The sequence below is a fragment of the Phoxinus phoxinus genome, assembly GCF_949152265.1.
Source record: "Phoxinus phoxinus genome assembly, chromosome: 15".
Lineage (NCBI taxonomy): Eukaryota > Metazoa > Chordata > Actinopteri > Cypriniformes > Leuciscidae > Phoxinus > Phoxinus phoxinus.
Genome location: NC_136890.1, coordinates 30,451,226 through 30,468,900, shown reverse-complemented (window position 1 = coordinate 30,468,900; position 17,675 = coordinate 30,451,226). Strand labels below are relative to the sequence as shown.

The 17,675-nt window shown below is 36.1% G+C and overlaps 2 protein-coding genes across 5 annotated transcripts; one reads left to right on the top strand and one right to left on the bottom strand.

Annotated features, from left to right (window-relative positions):
* Nucleotides 1–1,050: 1,050 nt before the first annotated feature.
* Nucleotides 1,051–10,024, bottom strand: LOC307011532 (myoD family inhibitor). Of its 3 annotated transcripts, none has more exons than XM_079637303.1 (6): nt 9,866–10,003; nt 8,255–8,393; nt 7,990–8,121; nt 6,177–6,407; nt 4,402–4,701; nt 1,051–1,143 (listed from the first exon to the last, which is right to left on the bottom strand). In XM_079637303.1, the coding sequence occupies exons 2-5, from the start codon at nt 8,370–8,372 to the stop codon at nt 4,442–4,444; spliced, it is 741 nt and encodes a 246-aa protein (XP_079493429.1). In that variant the 5' UTR covers nt 8,373–8,393; nt 9,866–10,003; the 3' UTR covers nt 1,051–1,143; nt 4,402–4,441. The 3 variants fall into 3 exon arrangements, with proteins under 3 accessions (XP_079493429.1, XP_079493427.1, XP_079493428.1); XM_079637302.1 differs by lacking the exon at nt 1,051–1,143 and adding an exon at nt 3,232–3,643; XM_079637301.1 differs by lacking the exon at nt 1,051–1,143 and having other exon boundaries at nt 3,229–4,701; nt 9,866–10,024.
* A 732-nt stretch (nt 10,025–10,756) lies between these two features.
* Nucleotides 10,757–16,994, top strand: cxxc1a (CXXC finger protein 1a). Of its 2 annotated transcripts, XM_079637297.1 has the most exons (16): nt 10,797–11,031; nt 11,571–11,686; nt 11,785–11,885; nt 11,974–12,101; nt 12,230–12,385; nt 12,808–12,861; nt 13,104–13,247; nt 13,386–13,493; nt 14,539–14,726; nt 14,808–15,015; nt 15,107–15,214; nt 15,334–15,383; nt 15,963–16,059; nt 16,143–16,295; nt 16,504–16,651; nt 16,740–16,994. In XM_079637297.1, the coding sequence occupies exons 1-15, from the start codon at nt 11,029–11,031 to the stop codon at nt 16,648–16,650; spliced, it is 1,761 nt and encodes a 586-aa protein (XP_079493423.1). In that variant the 5' UTR covers nt 10,797–11,028; the 3' UTR covers nt 16,651; nt 16,740–16,994. The 2 variants fall into 2 exon arrangements, with proteins under 2 accessions (XP_079493424.1, XP_079493423.1); XM_079637298.1 differs by lacking the exon at nt 12,808–12,861 and having other exon boundaries at nt 10,757–11,031.
* The last annotated feature ends 681 nt before the right edge of the window (nt 16,995–17,675 follow it).

Genomic DNA, 17,675 nt, shown 5'->3' with positions numbered 1-17,675 from the left:
CATATTATTGTTATTCCAGCTCTCCACCTCCCTGCTATAAAATGTGTTTCTGTTTCTTCTAAAATCTCACTTCCCCATATTAACTGTGTTAGTTTTGGATGAAACCTCGAGCCCACCCGCTGTAACCAGGCTGTAACTCAGCCCTGCAGTGCATTCTGGGTAGATCTTCTGGATTGTGTGTTTTAATAGTTCACTTGATCCTTCATCAGGGAGTGTTGTTTTATCACAGATAGGATATAAAGCACTCGGACGGGAAGTGTCCTCTTTGTCCTGAGATGAGATGCCAACGGGCCTGTTTTTATTAGCACTTGTGGCAGGCCAAAATTATTTCCCAAGTGTGAAAATAATCAGGATCTCGGAGTAATTGAAACGTAAATCATAACGAAATTGCCTGTAATAAAATAGAGGCCAAGTTGCTCAAGCAAATTATTTGGTTTGCACAGGTGGGTATAATTATTTTTGTTAAATTAAGAATCAACTTCTAGCCTATATTATGCATAAATTCAATATAAAAGTAAATAAAAGAAAAAAGTAAATTATTAATTTTATTTTGTACACAATTACATAATTTTCAACAATAGTTAAATTAATACTTTAATTATATATAATGTATAATAAATAACATAATAAATACTTTTATTTTAACTTTGAATGTTGTATGTTAAATAAATGATATGAAGCTATTATCTCTCTCTCTCTCTCTCTCTCTCTCTGTATATATATATATATATATATATATATATGTATATATATATATATATACATATATACATATATATATATATATATATATATATATATATGTATATATATATACATATATATATATATATATATATATATATATATATATATATTTAAATAAAACTGGATTTGATTTATTTATTTGATCTTTTAATGCAGTGTTGTTCCTTATTTGTTCAAAGAAGAGAAACACAACATAAAGGACATAAGTATTAGCAGCTAAACTTGTGTTAGGTGTGGTTTTTAACCTTGAAGGGCCAAATAAAGGAAGTTATGATTATGTCTTCACCCTTTTTGAATGTTGTGGTGCTCCTCAGTCAGCCATGAAGAATCTGCAGAGTTTGTTGTTCTTCATGGGTGAGAGTCTTCACGACGTCAGCGCTCTTTCTTCTCCAAAACCTTGAATGAACAAAAGGAGGATTGTGGTCATTGGTCTGCGAAGCCATCATGCCCATGATCACGCCAGCCTGAGGGAAAGACGTCACAGACTACAGGAGACTCGCAACAGTCGCCAGATTGCTTTTTTTTTTGCCAGTCATTAAAATAACAGCTTCTACTTCAACCCAATTTCCAGAAGTGTTGGGACATTTTATCAAGAATCTGTGATTTGTTAATTCTCTTTAAAGGGGTGGTATAATGCCCTTTTCACAATATGTAAAATACGTCTTTGATGTCCCCAGAGTGTGTGTGTGAAGTTTTAGCACAAAATACCCCACAGATATTTTTATATAGCATGTTAAAGTTGTCACTTTTTGAGGGTGAGCAAAAACGCACCGTTTCGTGTCTGTCCCTTTAAATGCAAATGAGCTGCTGCTCCCGGTACAGAGGGCGGAGCTACAACAGCTCGTGCCCTTTTACACAGACATGCACTGAATATTACAAAAATGTATTTTATGTTCAAACCGGATTCAGACAATGATGGAGAGACTCCAGAAGAAGTGACAAAATGTAGAAGCAACAGGACATTTCTGAATGGTTAGTTGATGAATTTATGTTGCTGATATGTAGTTAGCTTCTAGTCACGATGGTTTCTCATGCAGTGTCACACACATTCAACAGAGGTCTCCTGCCTTGTCTCACACAGACTGAGATTTCTCTGGATTCACTGAATCTTTTCACAATAGTATGTATGATAGATGGAGAAAGACATAAATACTGTACAATCTTTCATTGAGAAATGTGATTTTTGAATTGTTTGACAATTCTCTCATGAAATTTGGCACAAAGTGGTGAGCCATCATGACCCATCTTTCCTTGCTGGATGCTCTTTTTATACCCAAACACAATACTCTCATGCATTACCAATTCACCTTCTAATTGTTTTAAAACAGTCAACTTGGATATTCTGAAATCTTTTCACTTTTATTTTGCCTCAGTTCCAACTTTTTTGGAGTGTGTAGCAGCCATCAGTATATATAAAAAAATTATATTGACAAAATAAAATTAATTTGGCCAGTGAAAACAATTAAATATTTTAAATAAAGGTTCAAGAGAATGAACAAATCACATATTTTGTGCTGTACAAAATGTCCCCAACTTTCCAGGAATTGGGGTTGTAAATGAACAAAAGTAAAAATGAACAAAAGAATCAAATCTAAAGATGTCACCAGAACTGACCCACTGTTCTTCTGACTCGATGAGCTCTGGGCTTTGATGCAGTGAAACTGTGTTTGGTCTATTTTAGCGCAGTGATGCTGAAAGCTGCTTCCTGTGAGCGGCGGCTCTTTGAAACACAGGGCAGGAGCGCTGGGTCAGAACCGGACCTGGATTAGGGTCGTGTGGGCCTATCCTGTCGCCCCAGCACTGTCATTTCAGTCACTTCCTCCACTTCCTGTTGACGCCACTTGGCACATCTGTACAATAAACACAGCCTTCCTGCCCCTCCGCCAGCAGTCCAGGAGGTAACACTCATCTCTATATACAGTCAACCTCATCGCTGTTAAAACTCACAAATATATTGATTTATTTACTCTTTCTATAAATACACTACCATTCAAAAATTTGGGAAGGTAAGATTTTCTTTACTTAAAAACAAACAAACAGAAATCTCTTATGCTCACCAATGCTCAAAAATACAATAAAAACAGTAATATTATTTATATTACAATTTAAAATAACTGCTTTTTATTTGAACATATTTTAACATTTAATTATTAGCATAATTTCTCCAGTCAGAAATCATTCGGATATGATCTAATGCTGATTTGCGGCTCAAGAAACATTACTCATTATTATCATATATGAACTTTGATTAATAGAAATTTAAAAGAACAACATTTATTTGAAATCAAAATCTTTTGTAACATTATAAATGTCTTTGCTGTCACTTTTGTTCAGTTTATGAATAAATTATGAAAAATAATAGTATAGTGCATTTTAGTTATAGTGTGTCTGTATAAATACATTTTTTTAATTTTCATAATTTATGATAAGCAGTCTAATTAGCAATGGAATTTTTTCTATTTAGGATTTTACAAAACAGCAGATAGATGTATATAGATTTATTAATCATGTATATAATTTATTAACATATTTGTTCTGCAACACATTTTCAAATATTATACATTGTGGTTTGCTGACTTATATAATCAATAAGTCAGTGTGATATGGGCAGACATGAGGGCGTTTTAAGCTGATGTTGTTATTGCGGGATGCAGGGAGGGATGGAGGTTGTCTCAGTAGAGCTTCACTGGCTTCTGTTGGACACACAGATCTCTGTCCCACTGCCAGACTCTCTCTCTCGAGCAGTGCCCACTGTCTAAACACTGGGCAGAGTCATCTGGAGACAGGCTGTGAAATTCAACATGCCCAGAGGAATATGCGAACGCTTTATAGTCATCCTGACTGGTTATTTTTGCATCGCTCAGGCTTCCTGCCACACACACTTTAGATAATAGTGCTGAGAACAGACAGAGAACAAAGATCCTTACGCATTATTCTCAGCTGTCATGCAAAACGGTTACACTTTAAAACAGAGAGTATTACAGGAGCTAATTATTACAACAGATGTTTGTTCAAAGCAAATTACTCTCTGGATTTGTTTTCTATATTGTATAAAATCACAGTTGATGAAGATGTTCAATGCATTGAGGTGTTTATTGCTTCATGCATGCACAGGTCGCATATGTGCTATGAAACACTAGAAGTATTTAAAAGTATTTATCATAATGCACATTTCTAACCTTACTTAAGTAGAAGAGTCTGACACATCTTTAAGCTTACTGGAGGAAAACTTTTAAACTTAAGCTCTTAAAAGTGCAGAATATATTATTCTACATAAAGATGGTATGTGGCTGCCATGTTGTGATCACATGACCAGCTGAATTTGTGTGCATTTTAAGGTAACACTTTATTTTACAGTGTCCTTGTTACATATGTTAGTATAAATCCTACCCTAACCCTATAGCAAGTACATGTAGTTCATTATTATTACTCAGTACATAAATATATAATTACACTGTAACAAGGACACCTTAATATAAAGTGTAACCCATTTTAACATACAAAAAGTAACACACTTCAGATTTAAGGCCTGTCTGAATTCAGAGAATAGCCTCGAACAGAACAGTCCAACTTTGATCAATGCAACAAATTCATTCTTCATACTAAATAAATACAAAATGCGGGATAACGCTAACACATATACCCGACACTTACGGTCCTTTGAGCACTTGATATCATTCAGTAGAGAGTCCCGTTAGGCAGGGAAACAGATGGAGCAGCACTCCAAACAGATCTCCAGACAGTCTGAAGACTGGCAACAGTCCTCCAGTATCCCACAATCCAGCAGGGCAGAGCAGGTGTCCTCAGCACAGCACGCCAGACCTCCGGTGGCTGCTTCTCCACAACAGCAGAGAGCGTCACACTCCAGACCGCAGGCCAGACACTGAGCCACGGCCGAACAGCACGACAGCACCTCGCAGAACAGACAGGCTAGTATGCAGTGCGCACAGCAGTCTGAAAACAGACAGAAGCATACAGTGTTTATGGAGGTGTTTGACCAGTATTGGGGTCATTCACAGGAAACATTTGTGTCCTCGTGAAATGTAAATTATATAATAACTGGACTTTGTTAAAACATTTTATACGTTGTTTCACTTGTAATGCAAAAGATTTGTGGAATCATTTGGAAAAGCAAAATTTGACAGTATTTTGTAAATACTTGTCACTTACTGTACACTACTGTTCAGACGTTTGGGGTCAGGAAATGTTTTTGAGAGAAGTCTCTTATGCTGACCAAGGCTGCATTTATTTGATCAAAATTACTGTAAAAACAGTAATTAGTTATATATTGTTACAGTTTACAAACTGTACATTTTTTATTTATTTCTGTGATGCAAAGCTGAATTTTCAGCATCATTACTCCAGTCTTCAGTGTCACATGATCCTTCAGAAATTATTCTAATATGCATCTAATATGCACAATAAATATTTAATTACTATCAATGTTGAAAACAGTTGTGTTCCTTAATATTATTGTGGAAACCGTGATGCATTTTTTTTCAGAATTCTTTGATGAATAGAAATAACATTGTATCTTTTGTAACATTGTAAATGTCTTTACTGTCACTTTTGATCAATTTAATCCATCCTTGCGGACATCATAATAAGGAAGTGACATTATAATTTTTGACCACATTGTTCAAACTTACGCTTCTCTAATAGCCTTTATCAGCATTTATATTATACTATATATTGTACTTATATTACCCTCAAAAACTCATAGAAATTTTGTTTTGGTTGGTTACAGTTTATTTAACGGTGTCCTTGTTACAGTGTAATTATACAATCAAGAACTGAGTAATATTAATTGACAACATGTACTGTACTTACTATAGGGTTAGGAATAAGGTTTAGTTACTTGCATGTGTAATAATGTATAATGTTATTACTATAATAAATACATAAATAAAGTGTTACCTTTGTTTTTCTAAAGGCAAAATGATTGAGGATAAATAATGTGGTTAATAAGGCCATTTTTCATTTGCAAGCACACCAAACCTGAGCGATATCACCAGCATGCACTCATTTATCTGTTTAAATTCCTTTACAAGAGTTAAACAATTCCACAAACTCGTGATATTGTCAAAACATCAAGCCCTCTCAGTATCTAAATTCTCCAGATTAGATAATGTATGAGCTAGTGTGAGTTAGTCATCAAACAGAGATCTAACGGGTGACCTAACGGAAAGAATTATCAAACGCTGACGTGAAGGGACCATAAAACTCATGAAGATAAATCCAGCGGGCCGTCCAGTGTCACTGAAAGATAAGAGCCGGCCCTATATTTACGAACAGAGCAGTGGGCGGAGGCCTCTTTTCAGATATGCCCCAACGTGCTCTAAAAATACATAAACATATTGACACTAAAATGTGAGCATGGCCTGAACCAATAGGTGTTTTTATGACGTGTGTTCAAAAGCTTTTCTTACCGTCTCCAGCTACTCTCTGTATCTGGGAGGCATCGCCTTTGAAGCTCTGCTGGCTCATGGAAGTGGAGGGTGTGTGTTTTCTGTGAGGGTGTGTGTGTCCATTGCACTTTGCATGTCGCTTGCATTTCTGTTGTGCTGAAGCACGAGGCGTTGAAGAAGCAGGCGGTCTGCAGATGATAGTAGAGCCATTGATGACTGGAGGAGAGGAGCCATTGGGAAAACTGGGCTTCGCTGAAATGTGTTAAAATCACATTTGAATGTATTAAAACTCAGACAATAATACATTTGAACACATTACAATTTGTAAAATATATATTTATACAAATACATTCAATGCAATTACATATAGGGCCCATCCAATTAGCATTATCTAGTCTATTTTTGTGTACATTTTATGACTATGTCTGCATTTATTCCTTGTGAGTTTTTTGTTTCATTTTCTTACTCTCATGTCATTCCAGACCTGTATTATTTCTTTCATATTATTTCTTCTGTAATAATGCTGCATTAAATTGATCAGAAGTGACAGTAAAGACATTATAATGTTACAAAAGATTAATTTTTTTAATAAATGCTGTTCTTTTGAACTTTTTATTCATCAAAGAACCCTTAAAACAATGAAATAGTTTCCACAACAATGTTCAGCAGAACAAGTGTTTTCATCATTGATGATAATAAGAAGTGTTTCTTGAGCAGCAAATCAGCAAATTATAATGATTTCTGAGTGATCATGTGACACTGAAGACTGGAGTAATGATGCTGAAAATTCAGTTCGAGTCACAGGAATAAATTACATCTTACAATATATATTTTTGATGGAAAGACCTTGAAGTTGTCTTCCATCACTGTTTCCATATTGTGTTTTTACTGTTCTTATAAAAAATTTTATATTATGTGAGGTTCGCTGTTTTATATCTCCTGTTTTAGGCTGAGTGGGCGTGGCCTTAAGGAAAGAGCGAACTACGTGGGAGCTAAATATTTGTGCAAATGTATGTGTTGGTTTTATTCGTCCTATTTATTGTATTTATTGACTAGATTGAACTCTTGTTCTTAATCATCTTGTGTATCTGTTGATTAATCATATAGTGAGAAAAGAGTTAATTTGAAGAGTGTGTATTTGAGGCAGCCGTCACTAGTGGAAGGGAGGATTGGAGGCAGATCGTGGTTTTTGAGGGAATCTGAACAAGGTTATTGTAGCGTTGCGTGAGCGCACTGAAACTCTGGCCTCAATGGGTGAAGAGGAGAGTTTGCACTGTTTTACTACATAACAGTTCTAGTGTTTATTGATAACCTGTTTTATTTCTCTTAACCATTTTATTTGCACATCTGCTTGTAATAAACATCTTTTTGGACGCCAACATCGCCCCGTTTTTTACATCTTGGTGTTTTTCTCCTTGCGACGGCTCGGTCTCTATCACAATATTAATTAGAAAACAGTTATTTTTACTGTATTTTTTATCAAATAAATGCAGCCTTGGTAAGCAAGCAGACTCATTTTTGAACAGTAGTTTAACTGGCAAGCATTTCTTGTCAAAAATATTCCAAGATACTGTAAACTTTTGGTCTTACAAATGATTTGGTACACTGTTAACGGGAAAGTGTGTAATTTCTGTGCCACTAAACGGATTTGCAATAATGATTGTGTTTATGCAAAAAAAAAAAAAGTTTCATAACAGACACAAGAAACAATGGAGTTTGGTGTCTCCTTTGGCGTTTCACAGGAAAAATAATAAGTGGTTAGACGATTTCCATTTTTGTGTGAATTAATTATTTAAATAATTAACTGCCTTCTGATGCATAAAAATGTAAATACCGTTGACTTTGTCTATTTTGCGTGAAATTGTAGGTATATGGTCTGGAAGCAGTAAAGCATCATCACTGGATGTGACACCGTCTGTCAGGGACTCGTTGCTTCCGTTGTGAACGATCTCAGCTGAGACAGGACCTGTCAGTCACAAATAATGATTTAAGTCTGTCTGAATGTCATGACTATTTCTCCAGTGTAAATTAAGCATGAAAGCTAAACGTGCTGAAACTCTCAAAAATCAACAGGTTTGCTGTATGAACATCCCTCTCACCGGTGACTTCAGGTTTGCTGGTGGCCTGTGGTTGTGTTGTGAGGACGTGATTTTCCTGGGCCACGACCCTGTCCTGTACGCTGCCCTGCTGTTGGACATCCATGGCTTCTGTCTCCATTTGAGACGCCTAATTCTAACTCTGAGAGGACATCCAGAAAGAGAAGTATTTTAGCATAGATGGACTGTATGGAACGAGTCTGGGTGTTTGTGGAGTAGAGTTCAAAAGTAAAACCTCTAACATGATGATTTTTATCACCAAAACAGCACGAGAAACACTTGAAAATGTGACCTAAAGTTACCATGAAATCAAAATTGACTATTCTTCTTCTTTTTTCTTTTTTTAAATATTGCCATGTTTATTATAAATGATTTATCTCTGCATTTTTTTTATTCATGTGCCTCATAAGCTTCAATCAAAACAAGTTCCCCTCCCTCTCGCAGCAACTTCCCTTCTCATGTTTACTGGCGTGAGGGCGGGACAACCTGTCACTCACATAAGATCGACCAATAGCAAACCACAACCATTTAACCATCCAATCAATTACCAATGAAAAAAACAAGCCCCGCCCTACATTTTTTCTTGTTTGAGAAGCAGTTTAACTCACATACACAAAACAATAGGGATGAAAATACTATAGCAACGTCCGTTTCATGCCGACTTTAAAGTGCATTGAACAGACATTTGCCTGCGCTGCCTCTCCAAAATGAGCTGAAGTGAGTTGGAAAGGTGACTAATCTGAACATCAGGAGTCAGACAGACCTGACAATATCATAAAAGCCCTGAGCTAATATGCAGGAGTCATAATAAACCTTTTTGCTGGTTGTTTGCTGTTTTAAAGATCTGCCTACTTTTTATCTACAGAGCATTCATTGTAGGCAATCTCTCTAGTTCGACGCTCGTCTCGATCTGACCCTGAGTCATTCTATGTTCCCACTCCTCTACTGTAACATAGTTAATGTTGTTTTCATATTTTGGAGTATGTATCTAAGAAATTAAGTAAGTAAGATCTATCCGAAGGAAGCTGATGGGATTATATTATACATTACTATTGTAATTATATTTGTCTTGAAGGAAATTTCTTTTGTCCTGCAGATTACTTTAAAACCTTGACAGTTGCTCTTATTCATTATTCAAGTTTAGTTTTCAACTTTATAATAACATTAACAAATATTATAGAATACATAACATATCCATGATTAATGTCTAATGTATTATTTCATTTGTCTATGCCTTTGAACCTATTTATGTTTTTTTTTTTTGCTTAAGTATAATTATTTTATCATGATTAATGTATCCTATATTTTGAATGTTTAGCAGTCAAGCACAACAAACAGTGTCGTCAATGTCAAAATAGAAATATTTCTTAGACCATATCAAGTGTATCCTTTCCATATAAAATGATAAAGTTTGAATTTAATTATGCAAGATATTGTTTGTCCAAATTAACCACGTGTTATTTTAAAAATGAAAGTTTTGGCACTACATTTGCACTTGAAAGAAGTAAACAGAAGTAAACTTTCGATAACGTGACTCTGTTTCTGATGCCCCAGAATGAAGCGAAATGACCAGAGCCTGAAGAAGACACAAAGTTGAATTGAAGTCTTTCTTACCTTATCTCGAATAACTCCAGTCTTGTACCGAGGACGTTTTAATTCACCTTAATTCAGAATGAATGTGTGATGTTCGCTTGTGAGCGCGAGCATCTGCTTTGACCAGCGCGTGTTGCGAACTCTCCAGCTTGTGCGCGTGCACGACATCCTTCCTGCACTGCAGGAACTGTTTAATTCATCTCTGGCGATTTCATAGACAGTATATAAACGGGTGATTTATCATATGGTTTGGTTTACCTGCAGTACTGGTACGAAAATTTTTTTTTTTTATATATAAAATTCTGGTTTATTTGCTGCATGAAGGCATGGTTTCAAACACATTCATGCCTGCCACTGGGTATTATCAATATTAATGGACGATAATAATTCAATAATCATTTGTTTATATGACTGATTATATTGACCCACATCTCGTTATGGCTATCTCTCTCTGAATTTTGGCGGTAGGCCTATATTAGTCAGTAATTATATAGCTAATTCTCATTTGATTCTAATTAGAAATCTAAATAAACTTTTCAACAATCCATATCAGTCAAAATACAAAAAAAAATGCAAAAAAAAAAAAACAAGTGTTAAAGACTTTTACTGTTTTACTGTATAATATCAAAATGAAATTCTCTACATACTCAGTTTTATTTTAGTCTCACCAAGATCCTATTATAGTTGTATTAATAGTTTGGAAGGTGTTATTTTTATACTTTCCGTTTTCTTTTTAATTTTAGTTGCATTTTTAATCTCCCTCTCTATATATTTTTTAATATTTATTTTTTCATTTTTAGTACATCCAGTTAAACTAAATAAAAATGAGAAATGTTGCCTTGAGTTTTAATATTTTATTTTATTATTCAAGTAACAAAAACGTTTTTATGGTTTTAGTTTTGTCACCTGTCTGTGGGTGTGGTCCCTTTACACACACGTCCGATAGGTGGCAGTAGATCGTTTGGTATCTAACCCGTAGAAGAAGAATCATAGCGGTGGAAGCGGAAGTAAATGTTATTATGCAGTGTTCCTCTGTGTAAACAAAAGGAGTAAAATGACATTAATTTACTGTACACACGTTTAGTTCACGATGTTATGACAGCTTATTAGTTTTTGTGCTTCAGATGTTCTCAATGGCTGTCGTGACATTTCTTTCTTTTGAACAATAACCGTACAAATCTGTCATGGTAAGTGAAATATTAGTTTTGCCATTCTTGTTGTTGTTGTTACCCTTATAAGTAACTTAGAACTGGGCGGTGCCATGGTACAATTGTACATGTACATACATGGTACATGTAATACCGTGGTACTTTGATATATACCATAGTACTGATTATGAATGAACAAATTAATATACCATGACACTTTAAAGAATACCTCGTTCATGCCCAAAACTTGGTACTTTTTTGTTAAGAGTATGATAAAAGCCGTTATATATATATAGAGAGAATGTAATACTATTTCATATAAATGGCAATGACAGCTCAGAGTAGCTCTTGCATAAATGTTATCGTTCAAATGAAGGTTTGGCATCACAAAGTATCAGAGTTTAGTTTGCAGTATATAGAAACATATTAAAGTGTGCATATACAGTATATAGTTACATTTTGAAAAATGTGAGCAGCACAGAATACAGTAATAGTATCAGCTGGCAGGCTTACAGTAGTAGTAACATACAGAAAACGCAAAATTGGATGCAAGTTCTGGTTCTTCTCTTATGTTACAGGAAGGCGAAGTGTCAGACAGAAGTGAAAAACCTCCCAGACCCGGGATGAGTCAAAGCCGGAGCAACCCACCTGTTTATTGCGTTTGTCGCAAACCAGACAGCAACTGCTTTATGATGTAAGATGTGTTTCTATTGAAATGTTTGAATGGAGGCTTTTTCTTTGTAAAATTAAATATTTTGAATTGCATGTTTGAAATTATTTTCATGTAAACAGTGGTTGTGAAAGCTGCAGTGAGTGGTTTCATGGAGACTGCATTAATATTTCCGAGAAGACGGCCAAAACCATCCACGTGTGGTACTGTGAAAAGTGTCGAGGTAAGGACTTTTTAATTGAATTATTGTTTATTTATTTTATTATTATAGTGTAAATAGCAACCCTGAGTGTGTGCATCCTTTGGTCTAGGTAAAAATAATTCCTTGGAGATCAAATACCGTCCCAAAAAAAGCCGGGAGAAAGAATCAGAGGCAGACGGGACCGATAACCAGCCCGACACACCGGATTTCAAATCAGATGGACGGCGTGGGTCACGGGTGAGAAATTCTGATTCATAAAAACTGATGTCTTCAAATTACCTTTGTGAAGACGCTAACTGAAAAGTGTGTTGTTTGTTGTTAACCCTTTGGACTGACTAAGGGGAGTATTTGGGATTTGTCCATAGATTAAGCGCTCCGCTCGCATGTGTGGAGAATGTGAAGCCTGCATGCGCACAGAGGACTGTGGACTGTGCGACTTCTGTAAAGACATGAAGAAGTTTGGCGGCCCGAATAAGATCAGGCAGAAATGCCGACTAAGGCAGTGTGAAGTGCGGGCTAGGGTGAGTTTCACTTTTGTAAAAGAGTCGCTTTACCTGTGATTTCATCTTTTTTTTTAAATCATACATCCATACTTTAAGGTCTGATAATGTTTTGTTGCCTCTGTGTACAATATGATGCACTCAGCAATTATTCTCAAATGGTTCTGTAAGTTTTAATGCTTTTTCATTGATTTATTGTTAATAATTTTAATTTAGCAGACACTTTTATCAGTACACTAATTACAGAGAAAATTCGTCTGGAGTAACTTGATAACTCGGCATGAAACGGAATTTGCGATAATCTTTTCTTTTCTTTTGTGACGTATATACGAGTGAAACGGCTTCTCAAGCATGACAAAATATAGGGCGGGACTCAGTTTTGTTCATCGGGAATTGATTGGATGGTTGTGGTATGCTATTGGTCGATCTCATATGAGTGACAGGTTGCCCCGCCAGTAAACACATCATCAGAGGAAAAGATGATGTCGTTGAAAGAGGTAGGGAAACTTATTTTGATTAAAGATTATGAGGGCACATGAATTTAAAACATAATAATGATGTGCAGAGATAATTTCTAATAAGCACTCTAATTCATATTTCTAATTCATATTCCATTAAAAAACAAAACAAGAATTGTTTTGATTTTTTTGGTGACTTTAAGGAATCATCCCTTGTGGTGCTTGAACCTACAACCTTTCAGTTTCCAGCCTTTCTTTAACCACTGTCTTTTATTTTTCAGAAAATGTTGCGAGTGAAGGATGAGGAGTGCTCCATGTCTAAGGGCAGAGACTATCAAGACGGCCCAATGTCTGAAGACTACAGTGAGAATGAGATGGAGCTGTATCAGCAGTACCGCGCTGGGCAGTTTGGAGAACACAGCACGGTACCTCACATCACACTTCAGCGCTATAAAAAAGTACCTGTTGAAAGAAGTTAGCTCACTTCGCTGTCTTGGTAACACCCCTGGATGTATTTCTATTAATCATTGGTTGTGTCTGAGTTTTTTGTGTTTTTTCTTCAGGGTTGGAACAGTGATGATGATGATGGTTCATATGCTGATTCCGCTCTGAGAAAGAGAGCTGTTAAGGTCAAGCACGTGAAAAGAAGAGAAAAACGATCTGAAAAAAAGGTAAAGACCTACAAATATGTGTATAGAATGCTTGTTTAACCCTGTAAAGCCTGACATATGAAATAATACCCCGAAAGAAGAAATTTAACAGTTTATTGAACTTTTCGACAAACAAGTACAAGCTTTTATGGCTCATATAGGAGAATATAAAATAAAGCTTTATTCAGAGGCACAAACTGAGCAAAAATATGCAATTTGGTGCAGTTGCTGATGTTTATATGGCCAAAAAGTTGACATCCTGATAGTTTCTAATGTAAATGAGATCTTTAACAGTATAGCAGACTACTTGCATAAAATTCATATCAGTTAGTCCCTCTCTATCTCCCAATAATATGTCTTAGTAAAATGATATTTAAATACATTCAAAAGACAACTGAAGACTCATCTCTTCCGTGAGCACTTGACATTAAAAAAAAAAAATCCTTTAATCCTCCCTTGTTTGGCTGCTACTCTGAGCAATGCCTGAACTTTGTATTTTGAGCACTTCTTGCGTTATTTTTGCCTCTTCACGATGACTCGCTTGCTGTAGTCCTCAGTTGTAAGTCGCTTTGGATAAAGGCGTCTGCTAAATGACTAAATGTAAATGCTTAGTTTTATGATCAGAGCTCTGTAGTCTTTATTGGGGCAAAATAAATAATTCAAAGCAATACAATGATGATTGAGAGATCTTTCCTCAAAGCCTGATGGATCATATTTGATACTCACTTTTGAACATGATTTTTCTGAAAAATTGTGTATGGATAATCAAGTAAACAAAAGTTGCTTCAGCCCAGTAAGCGTTTATCTCGAAATATTACTAGTAACAATACAAAATTATTCTTACATTTACTATAAATTACGAACTATAAGTTAGACAACAGAAGGCATGTAGTAGATTGTGTACAACAGGATTTGAGCAAGTTTTGATCATGTTGATAATTTAGAGGCCTTCGAAATTTGCGTATCAAATATATACAGTGGGTTTTATAGGGTTAATCTTTTAATGGCTTAAAGTAAATCATTGTGCTTAGAATGGAAACTTATGTTTGGACGTTTCATTCATAAGAAAGAGGAGAATAAGCCTCGGAAGCACAAACCCAAACAGAAGCACCGGGACCGGGTGAGACACAGCGAGCGGCCAGAGGTTCGAGACAGTGGAGGAGCAAGACAGTGCCTCGGACCCGGATGTGTCAAAGCTGCACGCACCAGCTCCAAATACTGCTCTGATGACTGCGGCATGAAGCTCGCTGCCAAGTAAACCTGGAAATACTTCACAGTTGTAGAGTATGTTGGAGATTAGACAGACTCTGAATATTTGTGCCTTTGTCTTGCCAGTCGAATCTATGAGATCCTGCCCCAGCGTATCCAGCAGTGGCAGCAGAGCCCGTGCATTGCAGAAGAACAGGGCAAGAAACTTCTGGAGCGAATCCGCCGTGAGCAACAGTCAGCTCGCTTGCGACTCACTGAGATGGAAAAACGGTTCCATGAGCTGGAGGGTATCATCGCTAAGGCCAAACAGCAGGTCGTACAGTACGATGAAGAGGTGAGAGATAGTTTCAGTATGACATTTGCACTGCTGTAAACACTGAAAACTCATTACAGTGTCCTGAACATCGCTTTTCTTTCCCCTGAAGGTCAACGAGGGCGATGACGACACTGATTTGCAAATCTTCTGTGTGTCCTGCAGTCACCCAGTTAACCCCAAGGTGGCGCTGCGTCACATGGAAAGGTGCTATGCCAAGGTGTGTTGTCTGTTTTAATAATAATGATGCATAGACCTTTAAACTGTGGTCACGTTTTAATGTTTTGTTTTTAAAATGATGTATGTCTTTTAATAACGTCATCTTTTCCTTCTATCCAGTATGAGAGTCAGACATCATTTGGCTCCATGTACCCCACACGCATAGATGGGTAAGTACATTTAAAAAAATTATAATATTACATATTTTTTAGATTTAGATGCTTCCACTGTGGTATACAGTGTGATATAGACATTCTTTACTGTCACTTTTGATCATTTGAATCTTCGGATATTGATAGCGGCTCCCTGACACCCGCAAATTATATACAATAGCCCTGGAATTTGAGCGTGCAAGAGAGAAGCCTTGGTTTTAAAATGCCACCTGGTTTTAAAATGCGTTTTAAAACCACCTGGTTTTAAAATGCGTTTTCAGTGATCCGATGACAAATGGTTAGCAAAGACACATTACTGTTTTCACCTGGTACTATCATGTGTTTCAGACAAACACTTCTATTATTATGATACATAAACACTTAGAAAAAACACCATTGGTATATCTTTTATCTATAAAGTTATACATGGTAAACTGCCATCTTCCAAAAATGAGTTTTTGCCAAATGGCATGTCTGCATTTGTTCTATTCATCTGTAAAATGAGGGAAAAGTTACTTTTCCTGTTAAAAATAGATAAAAAAATGTCAACAAAATCATACTCTCATTTTATTCTGCTCTTTATCTCCTTGTATCTAGTGCTACACGGCTCTTCTGTGATGTTTACAATCCACAGAGCAAAACCTACTGTAAGAGACTGCAGGTTCTCTGTCCAGAGCACTCCAGAGACCCCAAGGTTACATTAATTTGATACATTAACACTCAATTTGCATAGATAATTAGAGACCGTATGCATAAATGTGAATGTAATGCGTGCAGGTCCCTGCAGACGAGGTCTGTGGGTGTCCACTGGTTCGTGATGTATTCGAACCCACTGGAGAATATTGCAGGGTGTCCAAACGCAAGTGTAACAAACACTACTGCTGGGAGAAACTCCGCAGGGCTGAAGTGGACCTGGAGCGAGTCAGAGTGGTCAGCGCATTACCTCAACCTGTTACCTTTGCAAAGGAATCATTTATTTGAAGCAAAGAAATGTATTTATTTACTCAAATGGATTAAGACGTTGTTGCTTTCAAGACATTTCTTAGCAGCTGATGTTGTTTTCACATTATTGTTCATCAATCTTACATTTAATCTTTCATTAATTTACTCATTCGTATCATCTCTTTTATTCCCCCAGTGGTACAAGTTGGATGAATTGTTTGAGCAGGAGCGCAATGTAAGATTGGCCATGACGAATCGGGCAGGTCTCATGGCCCTCATGCTGCACCAGACAATTCAACACGACCCAATTACCCCAGACCTGAGAACCAGCAAGGACAGATAAGGTTCCTGTCATTCCCTTTTATTCATCTATTCCGTTAACACATGAAGCAACCCTCCTGACAATCTGAGGTTTTGTCTTTGATCTTACAGAGAAAATGTACAATTGCTGCTGAAGTCGCCTCACTTTGCGAAGATTTGTCAGTGTCTTAGCTGTTGTTTTGTTAAAACTGTAATTCATGTATGACACTCATCTAGTTTCTGTATTGTATTTGCATTAATGTAACCCTTGGCTTCACTCTTTGAATGGTGCTGTGACACCACTGGTTTGTTGTGCTTAAATTTTATAGATTTTTAATTAATCTCATAACCCTGTATTGTGCATTAAAAAAAGATCATCTAGAGATATTTTGTAGCTGGTGAAATGTCTATTATTTGTCTTTATTTCTTGTGCCTCTACACAAAGGAATTGTTATCATTAAGGACCCTAGTCAACCATAGTTTGTTGGGTTGATATCCCTCACGAAAATGAACCATGGTTTTACTACAAATAATACCAAAATATATGGTTACTATTAAACCATGGAAACCACAAATTAACCATGGTTTTGCTACACTAACCATAGTTTAACCATGGTATATTTGTAGTAAAACTGGTTATACAAATGGTAATCTGCAAAAAAGACATTTACTGAAAAACATTTCACTATAATAAAACCATGGTTAATTTTTCATAAAAGATTGTTGTTGTTTTTTTGTCCAAATGTGGCCAAATTATTGTAATGACATTATGGGAACTTTATACAATTAATTAATAAGCAACAAGAAGTTTGTTGTGTGAAACTAAACTTTGGTTATACATTTACACAAATTATTATAGGGTTGGAACCTGTCATCTCCCAGACGAAATCAGCTAATTCTAAAATATATATTACAAATGTTACGTTTTAATTCAATAATATTAAATTGTAATTATGGTCCATGTAAAATGTCAAAATTCCGTGCTCTTTCTGTCATAGTCACTGACCAGCGTTAAAACCTCTAACAGGAATGGCGCGATTCTGAGGAAATTTCATGTTAAGAATAGGT